Source organism: Labeo rohita, chromosome 1 (assembly GCF_022985175.1).
Source record: "Labeo rohita strain BAU-BD-2019 chromosome 1, IGBB_LRoh.1.0, whole genome shotgun sequence".
Taxonomy (NCBI): domain Eukaryota; kingdom Metazoa; phylum Chordata; class Actinopteri; order Cypriniformes; family Cyprinidae; genus Labeo; species Labeo rohita.
The window spans coordinates 15250110-15264380 of record NC_066869.1 but is presented as its reverse complement, the minus strand read 5'-3'; the positions used below and the strand labels follow the sequence as shown (position 1 = coordinate 15264380).

At 39.1% G+C, this 14271-nt stretch overlaps 1 protein-coding gene across 1 annotated transcript in view; it reads right to left on the bottom strand.

Moving 5' to 3' along the window:
- Positions 1-14271, bottom strand: part of usp34 (ubiquitin specific peptidase 34) — a 49114-nt gene that overhangs the window by 22336 nt on the left and 12507 nt on the right. Inside the window, exons 10-40 of the mRNA XM_051107208.1 lie at positions 14077-14169; positions 13840-13965; positions 13547-13676; positions 12246-12376; positions 11374-12167; positions 10906-11120; positions 9631-9746; positions 9420-9547; positions 9230-9319; positions 9038-9133; positions 8697-8779; positions 8451-8605; positions 8254-8367; positions 8073-8172; positions 6568-6727; positions 6311-6437; positions 6078-6225; positions 5869-5969; positions 5579-5788; positions 5379-5504; positions 4786-4908; positions 4616-4699; positions 4342-4428; positions 3977-4177; positions 3820-3902; positions 3677-3717; positions 3462-3586; positions 2951-3103; positions 1851-2011; positions 1366-1670; positions 142-305 (exon numbers count right to left, since the gene is read on the bottom strand). Coding sequence (XP_050963165.1) covers positions 142-305; positions 1366-1670; positions 1851-2011; positions 2951-3103; positions 3462-3586; positions 3677-3717; positions 3820-3902; positions 3977-4177; positions 4342-4428; positions 4616-4699; positions 4786-4908; positions 5379-5504; positions 5579-5788; positions 5869-5969; positions 6078-6225; positions 6311-6437; positions 6568-6727; positions 8073-8172; positions 8254-8367; positions 8451-8605; positions 8697-8779; positions 9038-9133; positions 9230-9319; positions 9420-9547; positions 9631-9746; positions 10906-11120; positions 11374-12167; positions 12246-12376; positions 13547-13676; positions 13840-13965; positions 14077-14169 — 4770 coding nt within the window. The remainder of the gene's footprint in view (positions 1-141; positions 306-1365; positions 1671-1850; positions 2012-2950; positions 3104-3461; positions 3587-3676; positions 3718-3819; positions 3903-3976; positions 4178-4341; positions 4429-4615; positions 4700-4785; positions 4909-5378; positions 5505-5578; positions 5789-5868; positions 5970-6077; positions 6226-6310; positions 6438-6567; positions 6728-8072; positions 8173-8253; positions 8368-8450; positions 8606-8696; positions 8780-9037; positions 9134-9229; positions 9320-9419; positions 9548-9630; positions 9747-10905; positions 11121-11373; positions 12168-12245; positions 12377-13546; positions 13677-13839; positions 13966-14076; positions 14170-14271) is intronic.

Sequence of the window (14271 nt, the reverse complement as noted above, 5' to 3'; positions counted from 1 at the left end):
ATGTGACACTGAAGTAATGATGTTGTAATGTCAGGTTTGATCACTGCAATAAATGACATTTTAAAACTGTTAAAATAGACTCATTTCACAAAAAGCATGACTCATGCAATCAAGATCTGACTGTCAGGTTTTTAAACTCACTTTTGCAGTAAAGACTGCTTGTCTGGCCTCTGGGATCATGTAGAGCTGTTGGATGGTGGAGGCCAGGTAACACGTGGCACCAAGGTTTGTCAATCCCACAAAACGACACTCGGCTCTGACATCATCATGGGGCCAGTAATCCCATTTATACGGAGCATGAGATGCTAAAATTAAAAAAAAAATGCATGTACATGCATAACTATGCATTTATCAGTGTTGCTATTGTTAAAAACTAAAAATATTAAACTTCATTAAAATAAAATAAAATAAAATAAAACTTTTTTTTTTTGATAAAATCAAATTTTTTGCCTTGGCAGCTAAAATAAAATAAGTTTAAATTAAAGAATTAAAATTACTCCAATTAAAAATTAAGGATTGTTAAAAATGAATAATTGTGAGATCTAAAAAGTATAGTGAAACAATTTATGGGGGAAACCTTGCTAATAAATAAGATGAAATAAATAAATGGTAACACTTTACAATAAGGTTCATAAGTTAGCATTGGTTAACTACTTTAGTTAACATGAACTAAGAATGAACAATACTTCTACAGCATTTATTAATCTTAGTTAACGTTCTTTTCAGCATTTACTATTGCATTTTTAAAAATTACAAGTTTTTTAACATTAAAAACACGTTTGTTACCATTAGTTAATGCACTGTGAACTAACAAACAAATAATGAATGACTGTTTATTAACCAACATTAATAAAGCTTAATAAATGTGACCCAGGACCACAAAACCAGTCTTAAGTAGCATGGGTATATTTGTAGCAATAGCCAAAAATACATTGTATGGGTCAAAAATATTGTTTTTTCTTTTATGCCAAAAATCATTAGGATATTAAAGAAAGATCATGTTCCATGAAAATATTTTATAAATTTCCTACCTTAAATATATTTAAACTTAATGCATTAACTAACAATGAGCAATACATTTGTTACAATACTTATAACTCTTTGTTAATGTTAGTTAATAAAAATATACTTCTTCCTTGTACATTCATATTAGCTCAGGTTTATTAAATAATATTAACAGATAAAGTTCTGATTTAGAAAAAAAATGTATTAGTACATGTAATGAAATTAACATTACTATGATTAAACAATGCTTTAGAAGGATTTTTGTTATTTGATGTTAACTAAGGAAGTTTATAGTAAAACGTAACCACAAAAACAAGTCAGAAATGTCCACACTGCAACACAGTCGTGTGTAACGCTCACCCTGCATGTGCTGTGACATGACCCAGTTGTGCAGAAGTCTGTAATTCTCCACCGAACCCTTGACCACCTCCACCAGCAGGTCGTAGGCTGCGGCACGGGCCGCAGGACTCTTGCATTTGGGCTGCTGTCGGTCCTTCAGGCTGGGCAGCAGAAATAGCAGGTCATATGTGTCCCTGAGGAACTCCTGACCCTCCCGAGAAAACTTAAATGGAGGTTTGTGCTTCAGGACGCTGGTGGCCAGACGCAAGAGGCCCGTCAGACCGTCGTCCTCGATTGCCCCATCCTGCTGGTCCAAAATCTCACGACTGCAAGTGGAAAAAAACAACAAAGTGATCAATAAAACAGTCAAATACAGTGGCCTCAGAGTGATGTTCCATTAGCCTGACTAATACAATTAGTTTGTTTGTAGTTGTGCTCTGAAGGGGCAAGTTACGGGTTTAGAAGAAAACTGATGCAGTAATCCAAGCAAAAGGAGCGTGTTTGACCTGCGGATGCAGTCGGCGAGGTGCCGCGCCAGGGCGTCCAGGTCCAGTAGGGTGGTCTGACTGGCGTCTTTCACGTGGATGTTGTCGATGAGTTTACAGAGCAGCCAGAAATACTCCTTACAGCCGGTGCGAAACATGGCCTCCTCCTCAAAATCCTCCACCTGCACCCGCAAGACGCACACATACTTTAAGGAATTGTGCACCCAAAAATGAAATAAGTAAATAACACTAAGCCAGCACCTAAGAAATGTTATAATTTTAAAAAGATTTTTGTTTACTGAAATAAAGCTGAAATATATATATATTTATTTATTTATTTAATTTATATTTAAATTATAAATATAAAAAAAGCAAGTTGCACTGACAAGTTATGGTTTAAGTGCTAAAATTATTAGTGAAAAAAAACTAATTATTTAAATTTAGAACTATAAAAAGACCTGAAATGGCTTCATGAATAATTCAAATAAAAATGTAAATTTTAATTTAAAAGTTTAAATAAATAAATAAAAATCAAAAGCATATTATAAAATTACCAAAAACTAAAATTAAATAAAAAACTAAAACTAAAAATACAAAAATAAAAGCTAATTCTATATCTATATCTATATCTATATCTCTATATCTATATCTATATCTATATCTATATATATACACACACACACACGTATACATATACGTATATATATATATACATATATATATATATATATATACACACACACACGTATACATATACATATATATATATATATATATATATATATATATATATATATATATATATATATATATATATATATATAGCCAATTCAATACACATTATTAATTTATATTTACATTTTAAATATAAAAATTAGCAACAAAACTGGTGCCTTTGCAACCAACATAAAAAGGTTCAAGTCTTAAAATTAATTTTAATAAATAATCTCAACTTTTTGCAACAAAAAAAGTCCTGAAATGGTTTCATGAAGCCATTTCTAAAATTAAAATGAAATGCTGTAATTAAAACTAAAATTCTAATTTAAAAATATTTAATTTATAAATAAAATTAAAATGAAAACTGAAATATGTATATGCATACATACAGTGTTTGCACTTACTCTCAGGGGTTTAAGCGCTTGTGCGTCTGGCAGGAACTTGAGCAGTGTGGACGCGGCGAGCAGCAAGAAGGATCTGTTGATGGATTCTCCTCCCTCTAAACCTGACAGAGACAGCTTATAGAGACCACTACACGCCTCCTGACGCACCGCCGTCTATAGATACAATACGAAAATACAATAAAAATACAATCTGAAACAGCATTCCTGCAGCTCAAATAGCACAGCATGGAGACAGTAATATCAAGTTCATAGGTTTGATTCCAAGACAAAGCAAAAAATAATTATTTGAATAAATAATTTTACATTTAAAAAATGTATTAATGTATTCACTGGAAATAATTAACACAACTTTTAGAAATACATTTATTATTTTGTGCAATGCATAGTGAAACTACTTTTTTTTTTTTGACTGGCTTGACTAGTTATGGTTTGATTGGTTGATATAATCATTCACTGCCCATGTGACCTTAATTAGATCAGTAGAATTAATTTCAGAGATTTGTTTGTTTACCTCCGGTATGAGCAACGTGAGCTTCTTCAGCCAGTCATGCAAATGTTCACTATCAGCCAGGCTGGATTTCACCAGAGAACAGCAGTGAGCCCAGCTCACCAGCAGCCACATAGAGTAATGAGTCACTGCGTAAACATTAAAACATATTAATGTCACCAGTAATGAGTACAGAAAAATAAAAACCCTCAAATATGTATAACCAATGATGTTCTTACCCTCATGTCTGGATCTGTGATCTGACTGGGCTTTCAAAACCCTGCAGGATAGGAGAAGACAGAAGTTTAAAAAAAAAAAAAAAAAAAATCTATTTATATTATTATATATATATATATCTATTTAATTATTATTAATTATTCACCTGTGTGCCAGATTGTCGTATGTGTAGGCCACGTTAATGAGCCGCTGGATGAGGTTGGTGCCTTGAACAAGACTTAGAAAAACCTGAGAGAAGACAACCTCAAAATTAGAAAAAGCAAGATATGCAGAGAAAAATCAACTTAAAAGCCGTTTCTCACCTCTGTAAGACGAGGTATATGCAGGCCCTTTCCATGTTCCCCGGCGGTTTTGCGGGACTTCCCTGGCCAAGCCCTCTTCCTCTGTGTGTCCGTGAGACCAGACCACGCGAAGACGTCATGATAGGCCAGGTCAAGATCAGCCGGATCCACCGCGAACTGGCAAATGAGCTTCAGCAGACACGCGAGACAGTCCAACAGCCACTAAAGAGAGACAAGAGAAGAAATGTGATTTCCACAGCTGTCCAACTGAGAAGGGTAAAGCTCACAAAGAAAATTTCCTGGACTCATTTCACCTTAAAGCCAAAAGGAAAGAAGATAAAAAGCCTTTGCAAATGTTACATGAGACAGATGTTGTTGACACTCACCACAGTCCAGGATTCTTGTTCTTTTGGCTCTAAAATTGCAGAGTTAAAAATGTCCAGCAGAAGCTGAAGACCTCCAGATGACACAAACTAGAAGAAAAAGACATATGCAATCTGAGACTGAGAGACATCAGCTCAAATATACAGGCTAACAACCACAAATCACCACTAGATTTGGTGTTCAAATGAGTACAGTTACCTAGTTCATAAGTCACTGAACAATAACACCAAATCACTTTGAGTGGAAGTGTGAAAAGAGGCAAAGAGGCGTTTGTACCTTGCAGCTCCAAGTGTTCTTGCTGTTCTCGATCTGCTCCTCACTGGAGTCGTCAGAGTCTGGATACAGATCACTGTAACTGCCCTGAAATACAAATACACACACGTCTCAAGAGACAAAACTTCTGCATTTGTGAAGAAGATCGTCCGAGTGTGTTTCTGGATGTGTACCGTAGACTCGCGGTGAATCCTGCGGTTGGGTTTGCCGAGAGCCTCTATGATTTCTAAAGCGTACAGCAGCTTATGAGGGCTTTTGATCCTCAACAGATCCTTCCAGCACAAACCATCAGATCCCTAAAGACACGAGGGGCACAAAATCAAACTTTTGAGTTTACACTCAACAAAATGAGTAAAACGTGAAATTTTAAAGTAGAAAGACTATATATTTAACACTCATACATATGATATAATTTAATACAGTAAATAAATGACAAAAGCATATATTAAAATGATCAAAAACTAAACTACAATTAAAACAAAAACGTATAAACTTATAAAAATATAAAAATAAAAGTTAATTCAATATGTATTGTTCATTTACTTTATATTTAAATTATAAACATAAAAATTTAATTTAAACTGAAGGAAAAATAAACGTTTTACAACAATAAAAAAGCCATTTCTAAAAATAAAACTATATTAATTAAATTAATTAAATGTCTCATTATTATTATTATTATTACTACTAAGCATTCATATTATTATTATTGTTAAGATTCACTAGAAATATCTAATGAATGGGCAGCACAGGTCACGTGACTGACCGTGTCATCGGAGATGTTCTGGAAGGCCTGAAGCATGCTGGGACATGTGGGCAGCAGCATGAGCAGCTCCCACACACGGCGGGATAGATTCTCCGCGTGGAGGTGCAGCTCCTCACAGCGAACGCTCTGCAGGAAGAAACAAACTTGATTGAATACTGGTTTAGTCTGAACGGAGTCTGAGGCATGGAGCAGGACGTTACCTCAGTGCTGTGTTGGGGTCTGTCGGGACTGGGCGGTTTGAAGCAGGCCAGCATCTCCAGCAGGTCGAAGAGTGTGGTGAGGTGGGGCTCCTGCAGGAGCAGCAGCATGGGGATGTGCTCCTTCTGAGGGGGCGGCAGACACGACGCAGGCAATTGAACACCTTCACCTTTTCTCTCCCTCCGCGGAGCGCCCAGAGACACAAACACCATCTGACAGCATACACAAATGTCTCAGTGTTTTATGTCTAATGTTGCAGGTTCATATGTGTATGTGGATTTGTTTGCATTACCTGCATGTCTTTGAAGCCGAGCTCATGAAGAGTTTTCTCATCATAGTCGGTGGTCAGCTCGTGTCCTGATGAGATCATGCGCACCGGACCCATCAGACCACCTGCTCATAAACACACAAGGCTTTACTTCTCACAAAGTCTTCAGGTCATACTAACAAATAAAGAGTCACAGTCGTTCAATGGAGCGCATATCTTCTGTGTGTATGTACCTGGGAAGTCCTGCTGGCGGCTGGTTTGGCCAAACTCCTGCAGCTGTGCCTGCTGGCTGAGCTGATCCTTCTGAAGGTTCTCGTACCAGTGCGTGACCTCTGCCCTCAGATCAGCCACCTGATCGCTGGGGTACATCTCGATGGTCATCTACACAGACAGAGAAAGCTTTATTATACCTAGCTTGATGTCTGAGCACACACTAGTGATGAGGGAGATGATGATCAAGGCGAACCTTGTCAGGCAGTCCTGCTGGCTGACACACGATCCTGAGCGGGAGAGACTGTTTATCACTGAGAGCTTTCAGATGACTGCTGATGCCTGTGCCCTCGATCTGCCACTGCCGCAGGTGATACGCAAACCTGAACACACACACACACACACACACACACATTTAATTTTCGTTTAAACTTTAATATAAAAAAAGAAGAGAAATGCCACTTCTCATGTAAACATGGTTGTCTTGCAGTGTCACTGACGGAGTATATGTACCTGCGTCTGAAGGCCTCCAGGTGTGTTTTGAGCAGCAGCAGTCCTCTCTCTATGATGGTCAGGCTGGAGTGGGCGTCTTTCTCCAGGTTGGCAGACGCCATCATCAAGCTCTCCATACACTTACTGATGAACTCCTGCTCTTTCTCCAGACCCGTTTTCCCTGCGGTCACACACACTAATAAATACATCGCATTACACACACACAGATATTTATAAATAAAACAAAAAAAAACACCATCAAACTACAACAGGACAAACTGCAGATCTTTCTACCCTTCTATCTCCCCTTCTACCTATCTATCCATCCATCTACCCATTATCTACCCTTCTATCTATCTACCCACCCCTCTATCTATCTGCCCATTTATCTACCCTTCTATCTATCCATCCATGTCTATCTACCCACCCATTTATCTACCCTTCTGTCTACCCTTCTACCTATCCATCCATTCATCCTTCATCTACCCATTTATCTACCCTTTTATCTATCTGCCCATTTATTTACCTTTCTAACTATCTGCCTATTTATCTACCCTTCTATCTATCTATCTATCTATCTATCTATCTATCTATCCATCTACCCACCCATTTATCTACCCTTCTACCTATCCATCCATTTATCTACCCTTCTATCTGCCCATTTATCTACCCTTCTACCTATCCATCCATCCATATATCCTTCTGTCTATCTACCCATTTATCTACCCTTCTATCTGCCCTTCTACCAATCTACCTATTTATCTACCCTTCTATCTACCTACCCATGTATCCATCTGCCCATTTATCTACCCTTCTATTTACCCTTCTGTCTACCTACCCATCTATCTACCTGCCCATTTATCTACCCATCTGCCCATTTATCTACCCTTCTATCTACCCTCCTATCGACCATCTAACTACCTATCTTTCTTTCTGTCCATCTATCCTTCTGTTCTTTTATATTTTTAGTTTTCATTTTAATTATTTTTTTTTTCCATTCACTATTTTGACTAAATTTATTCTTATTACAGTTTAGCAATTATTCATTTCCAAGCAACAAAAAAAGAAAAGAAAAAAAAAAATTAAAAATCAATATCTTCCTGGTAGAAAGTTTTTAAAAATGTCTAGCGGTAATAAAAGCTAAAAATATAAATGTTTCTCCCTGCATCTCATCCCATCTAAATGAACACTGATCTGAACTCAGCTGAACAACTGAGCTGTTATCATTAAATTGAACTTGTTTCGTAATTAATGAACTTTATACAGTAACTTAACTGAACTGATTTGAACTGAACAATGACTAATGAATAATGTCTTGCCACAGTTGCTTCACAAATAGCACAATTTGGATTTGCCTTATTTTAGAAGTTTGAATCATTGATTCCGTTACTTTGTGTTTAATATGATTTAATAAGGGTAGTCTCTACTGTACGAAGTTCTATAGAAATTAAGGTGACTTGATGAATAAAATTAACGGGTTATAAAAATGTAAATGTTTCATGGTTATGAATTATATGTTTACTGACCGCTGATGTAATATGAGTTGATGTACTGGATCGCAGCACGGCTGATGTCTGCAGACTGAGCTCTCAATGCAATTCCCCACAGCTGATCCATACCACACAACTACAGAAAGACAGAAAGAGAATGGTCAGGGAGAACATATTGAGAGAGACCGGAGAGATTTTGAGATCTGCTGCTATGAACCTCGCAGTTGGAGCTGCTGTCATAGGCGCTGGTGGCCAGACGAGCCAGATTACACAGATGCTGAAACAAATTGAGTCCCGTCATGCTGATCGTCTCCGGCTTCAGCTGAGGCATCTGAGAGAGAATTAGCTGATGAGAGATTCATTCTCATAGCACATACTCTACAAGTTATGTGTTTAAATATACAGTGGCCAAACCTTTTCCAAGAAGAGATGTTTGTATGTCTCCATGCCCATGGCATGTTGGTCTTTACTGCGAACCTGGTTTAGGAACCAGTGCAGGGCGTCGTCGTAACACTCAGAGTCCTCCACTAAACAGTGCCACAGGATGTCCACCTGCTCCAGACTCAATCCTGAGACACACACACACAGGATATTCATATAGTTACATATGGGGCAATTCTCATTTGCAGTGATGTCTGAGATATAGAGAGAGATGCTCACTGAAGTGGTCAGGTGATCCGAGCGTTGAGAACACACAGGTGAGGAACTGCAGGCGCACCTGCACCTCCGCACTGTGACTGTACCTGAGACATACAGAACTGATGTTAACACTGCATTACACTTGCACAATTCAGACAAAACATTTTTTTTAATAAATTAAAGCTTTCTTTTAAATAAATTCAGATCTTTTAAAATGTAATAATATTTCATGATATTACTGTTTTTACTCTATTTTTGATCAAAAAAATGCAGCCTTGGTGAGCATAATGATCCAAAGACTTAAAAAAAATAAAAAAATAAAAAAATCTTTCCAACCTCTTTTGTAAAGATGACAAACTTACAGGGCAAATTTGTGGCGTTGCTCTCTCACTTCCTGGATATAGTGTAACAGATCATCAAAAAAGAGCTTCATCATGTGTAGTTCCTTTTCCGCCCACCTGTAGCACAGGAAAATCTCTTATAATCATCTGTAAAGTGGTCTAAGTTAAACTTAATGACAACATTAAAAGCAGTGGCGGGTGGAGATTTCTTACATGGTTATCCAATGAGTGTCATAGCTGGAGCCGAACTGCTGGAAGGTCCCAAACAGCTTTGGCAGCAAACGCAAAGACACCACCACTGACCTGATGAATACAAGCAGAAACAATCAAATATCTCAACCTGAAGGAACTCAGAATCTCTTTTAATTTCACATAGCACTTCATATTTCTGTGATGATCTCACCGGTGATTGGCGAGGTTCTCCAGACAGCCCTCGATGAAACGCATGCGGATCTGACGGTCAGTGAACCAGCAGACCAGAGAGCACAACAGCTTCTCTGCCTCATTGATCAAGCCTTCTGATAGGTGGATCTAGTCACCAAGACAACATGAAAATCACAATACTGATTCTAAATGTTAAATACTTCAAATAATCTGGTGTGAGGTTAACATACTGCATTGTCATCCTGGACCAGGTCCCACAGAAGGGTGTTCCCTTTCTTGCAGACATTGTCCAGGTTGATGTCAGTCACCGCGTGTGCAGAATACTGATGTTTGTGTACCGCCGGACCTGAAGCGGACGTTTAGAAAAACACTGGTCATCAGAAACTATTATGAGAGTTTTGTTTGTAATCATATTTGAGTAATCTATGGTGAAATGAATCAATAACACCCCAGAACAACGCCCTAGAAACCACTTAGAACACCCTAAAGCACAAAACAACATTTTAACAACCATTTATAAGACAATAAAATTCTAGTAATGCTCCAGCAACATCCCAGAACTCCCCAATTACCAAAGAGCAACATCCCAACAACCACTTACCACACCTCAGAAATAAAAAAAACCCCAAAAAACATCAAGAACACTCTAGCAACCATTCAGAAAAACACCTTAAAAACCAAGCAACACACTAGAAACCACTCAGAAAACCCAAATCAAAGCAGAGTAACACTCTGACAAACCTTTAGAACACATTAAAACTTAGCAAGACCCCCTAGAACCACACCAAAGAACCACAGAAAAGTGCTCTAGCAACCACTTAGATACACCTGAAAAACCTAGCAATGCCCCAGAAACCACAAAGAACGCCTGAACTACTATAGAACAACGCTATAGCAATCATTTAAACACATTAAAAACCCAGCAACACCCTAGAAGCCATACAGAACACCTAAATTATCAAAGAACTATGATCTGGTCATCATTTAAACACCTTAAAAACTTAGCAATGCCCTAGAAATCACACAGAACACCCAAATTACCACAGAACAATGCTCTAGCGATATTTAAACACCTACCTGTACCCTAGAAACCATATAGAACACCCAAATTATCACAGGGCAAAGCTCTAGAAACCCCTTAAAAACACTAAGCCCCTAGCAACACCCTAGAAACCACACAAAATACTAATTAATCACAGAACAATGTTCTAGCAATCATTTAAACACCTTAAAAACTTAGCAACACCCTAGAAACCAATACAAAACACCCGAATTATCACAGTGCAAAGCTTTAGCAACCACATAATCCTAGCAACCCCTAGAAACCGCACAGAACACTTGAATTACCACAGAGCAACACCCTGGCAAACCTACCAACACCCCAAGAACCCACAAAGAACACTTACATTAAATTAAAATTACCTTAAAAACTTAGGGTAAACACCCTAGAAATCACCCAAAACATCACAGCACTATGGCAGCAGTCTTTGGAGGTGTGTATGTACCTTGCACCAGATGTTCGTGGTATATGGAGGCCAGGTTGGGCAGGTGCTGCTGCAGGTGCGAACTGAGCTCAGCGTGCGAGTTGATCTGGACCAGCTCCTCCTCGCATCCAGACTCCTCTCCATCAAAATCTGCCATGTTCTTCTCAGATTTGGCGCTGACTTGGGAACTGCTGCAGCTCACGTCATCAGCACTCAACATGTCCTCTACCATATGACTGCGGAGAGAGAGAGTTTGTGTTAAGAGTCTGTTTTCAGAAAACACAATGTCTCTGCATTAAAAGCGAGTGAGCTGTCTAGGTAGACAAACCTTTTTAAGGCATCAATGAAACCTTTTAAGAGACCTTCTTGGAATAGGCAATCCTAAAATGCACTTATAAGATTCCATTGTGTTTAGGATGCTGCCTAGCTAGGTATCTCACTAGATTTTGGAACAGAGTTAACATTAAAGAAACATTACAGACCACTCACCCATCATGGTGGTGGTGATGATGATGATGGTGGTGGTGATGATGGTGATGCTGAGGGCTGATGAAACGCCTGCAGTTGAAGAGTTCATTGCCCATAGCCTCTGTCAGGAAGTCCGCTGGGCGAGGCATGCAGGGCGGCTCCTGGGAAACAGACGCTCCATGTGAGGAGCCCATCTCTGCGCCACCCTGCTGTGGCTGTTGGGGGTTCTGGGATTGGGAATGTGAGGAGGGATCAGCCTGCTCACCCGACGATCCCTCCAGGCACACGGACGAAGAAGAACAAGGATCGAGCATCCTAAGAGAAGATGAGGCTACCATAGCAGCGGCTGCCTCTGGGGTGAAGGGAATGGATTTGGTTTTGGAAAGTCCAGGAGCGGAGGCGATGGAGCCGGGAATGCCGGGCGGAATTCCGGGTCGCTCCGGAGGTCCCTGGACCTCTCCGAGCGCTTCGCCGGCTTTGCGTTTGCGCAGCTCTGATGTAGACGGCTCTCTGGAGTCTCTGGTTTCTTTCTGCGGGCTGCCCTCGGAGGCGACGGCGGGCCTGTCATCTTCATCATCCTCATCATCGTCTTCATCATCCTCATCGTCGTCCTCTTCTTCTTCTTCCTCCTCTTCCTCCTCTTTCAAGGCCTCGCTGTCAGCCATGTCGTCGGAGTGCAGCTCGCTGCCAGGGCTGCCTGCTGACTGACTGGCTCGGCTGGATCCAGCCTCATTGCTGGACGCCTCGCTGCGGCCGCTACTGCTGCCCTCCTCGCCGCTGTTGGCAGTCTCATCCGAGCTGCCCTGCAGAGACTCCTGTAGAATGACAAAAAACACCTAATAAGCTGAAGTTGAATAATGTGTTTTCAAATCATATTTTGGAAATAGTGTTACCTCTGTGTCTGAAAGCCTCTGCTGCCCTCGTTTCCCACTGCTCATGATTGGCTCGTCCATTTCCATGTCACTTCCTCCACTGTGATGTGTGTCACTGTTGTCACTGCTCTCTGGGCTTCCCGCAGGAGAACCTGGGGGAAAATAAAATACAACTAACATGTTAAACGAAAATTCACTATACTGAGATTTGAACCACAGTGGCAAAATTAATAAATAAACATAAATAAATAAAATGTTAACAGATACTCTTTATATTGAAATATGGAAGCCCATTTTCACCACTGAATTAAAAATGAAAAAAAGTTCAAGTTTTTTCTTGCAATTCTGATTTTTTTTTCTTGCAAATGCAAGTTTGTATCTCGTAATTACGATTTTATCTCACAATTCTTACTTTTGTCTTGCAATTCAGACTGTTTTCTCGCAAATGTGAGTTTGCATCTCGCAATTCAGACTTTTTCTCTCAATTGTAAGTTCACGTATATCTCGCAATTCTGGCTTTATTGCAAATGCAAGTTTATATCTCACAAATCTGACTTTTTCTTCTAGCAATTCTGACATTTTTCTTGCAAATGCAAGTTTGCATCTCGCAATTCCAAATTTATATCTCGCAATTCTGACTTTTTTCTCGCAATTTACTTTTTTCTCACAAATGCGAGTTTGTCTCACAATTCTGACTTCAAATCACATTTTGCAATACAGACTTTTTTCTCACAATTATGACTTTTCTCTAAATGTGAGTTTATATCTTGCAATTCTGACTCTCGCAAGTGCAAGTTTGTATCTTGCAATTCTGACTGTCTTCTCACAATTTTGACATTTCTCACAAATGCAAGTTTGTATCTCACAATTCTGACCATTTCCTTGCAATTCTGACTTTTGTCTTAGAGTTGAGATATAAATTGCGAGTTGTAAAGTCTAATTTTAAGGGGAAAAAAGACTGCTATGTGCTCATAATTGTGAGTTTATATCTCACAATTCTGATTTTGTAACTCAGATTGTCTCAATTATGAGAAAAAGTCAGAACTGTGATTTTGTATTACACAATTGTGAGAAAAAAAATCAGAACTGCGAGAAAAAAACATTTATTTTTTTATTCAGTGGCAAAAATGGGGCTATTATACTAAGATGATTATCTGAGCCCATTATGAAAAAAAAAATACCAATAACTACTAAATTAATTAATTAAACGGAAATTCTTTACACTTAGATGCATATCTGAACCAGATAGATAGACTGATAGATAATCTCAATCTTAAATCTTTGGCACGCACATCAAAAAGCAGACATTCAACACAACACACCTTTTTTGTTGCCCATGGGAATGTTGGTGTTGAGCAGGGAGGCAAAGGAGCTCTGTTTGGACAGCTGAGTTTTGGCTGCCAGAGCATTATTCCACAAGGCCTTGATCAACATGGATGCCAAATACAGTGTCTACACAAGCAGAGAAACAACTCAACAACCACATACTGGATAGCCGGGTAAAAATACAGCTTTCTCAGTCTGTTTCAAAGTACATTAGTAAGAGCAGTCATATATGACTAAACTGACTGTGTGTATTTCTAAAACGTGCAGATACAGTCAGAGTGTGTGGTACCTGTTCGGTGTGTGCGCTGGGATGTAACCCTGACACCAGACTGAGCACGTGCCGCAGAGGAACAGGGTCCAGGTTCTTTATGAGCGAGGGGAACAGGTCATGGATGTAGCGACTGCAGTGTTTCAGCTAAATGAGGGGAAAAATAAAGAAAGAATCACAAAAAATGTCCTGCAGAAAAGGTCTGCATTTTTTTTTTCCATTCTGTGTGTGTGTGTGTGTGTGTGTATATGTGTGTACCTGAGCGGCGGCCCATATACAGTCCACATGTTGAGTGCTTAGCCTGCCCTCGGCTGCCAGAAAGTTCAGGATCACTTGGCACTGCTTAATGATCTACAGCAGAAACAAGCACAATTAGAAATAATAAACCTTTAGTCACATCACATCACATCAAAATGTACCTCCACTCTTTTCTGTATATATGAAAGCCTACTG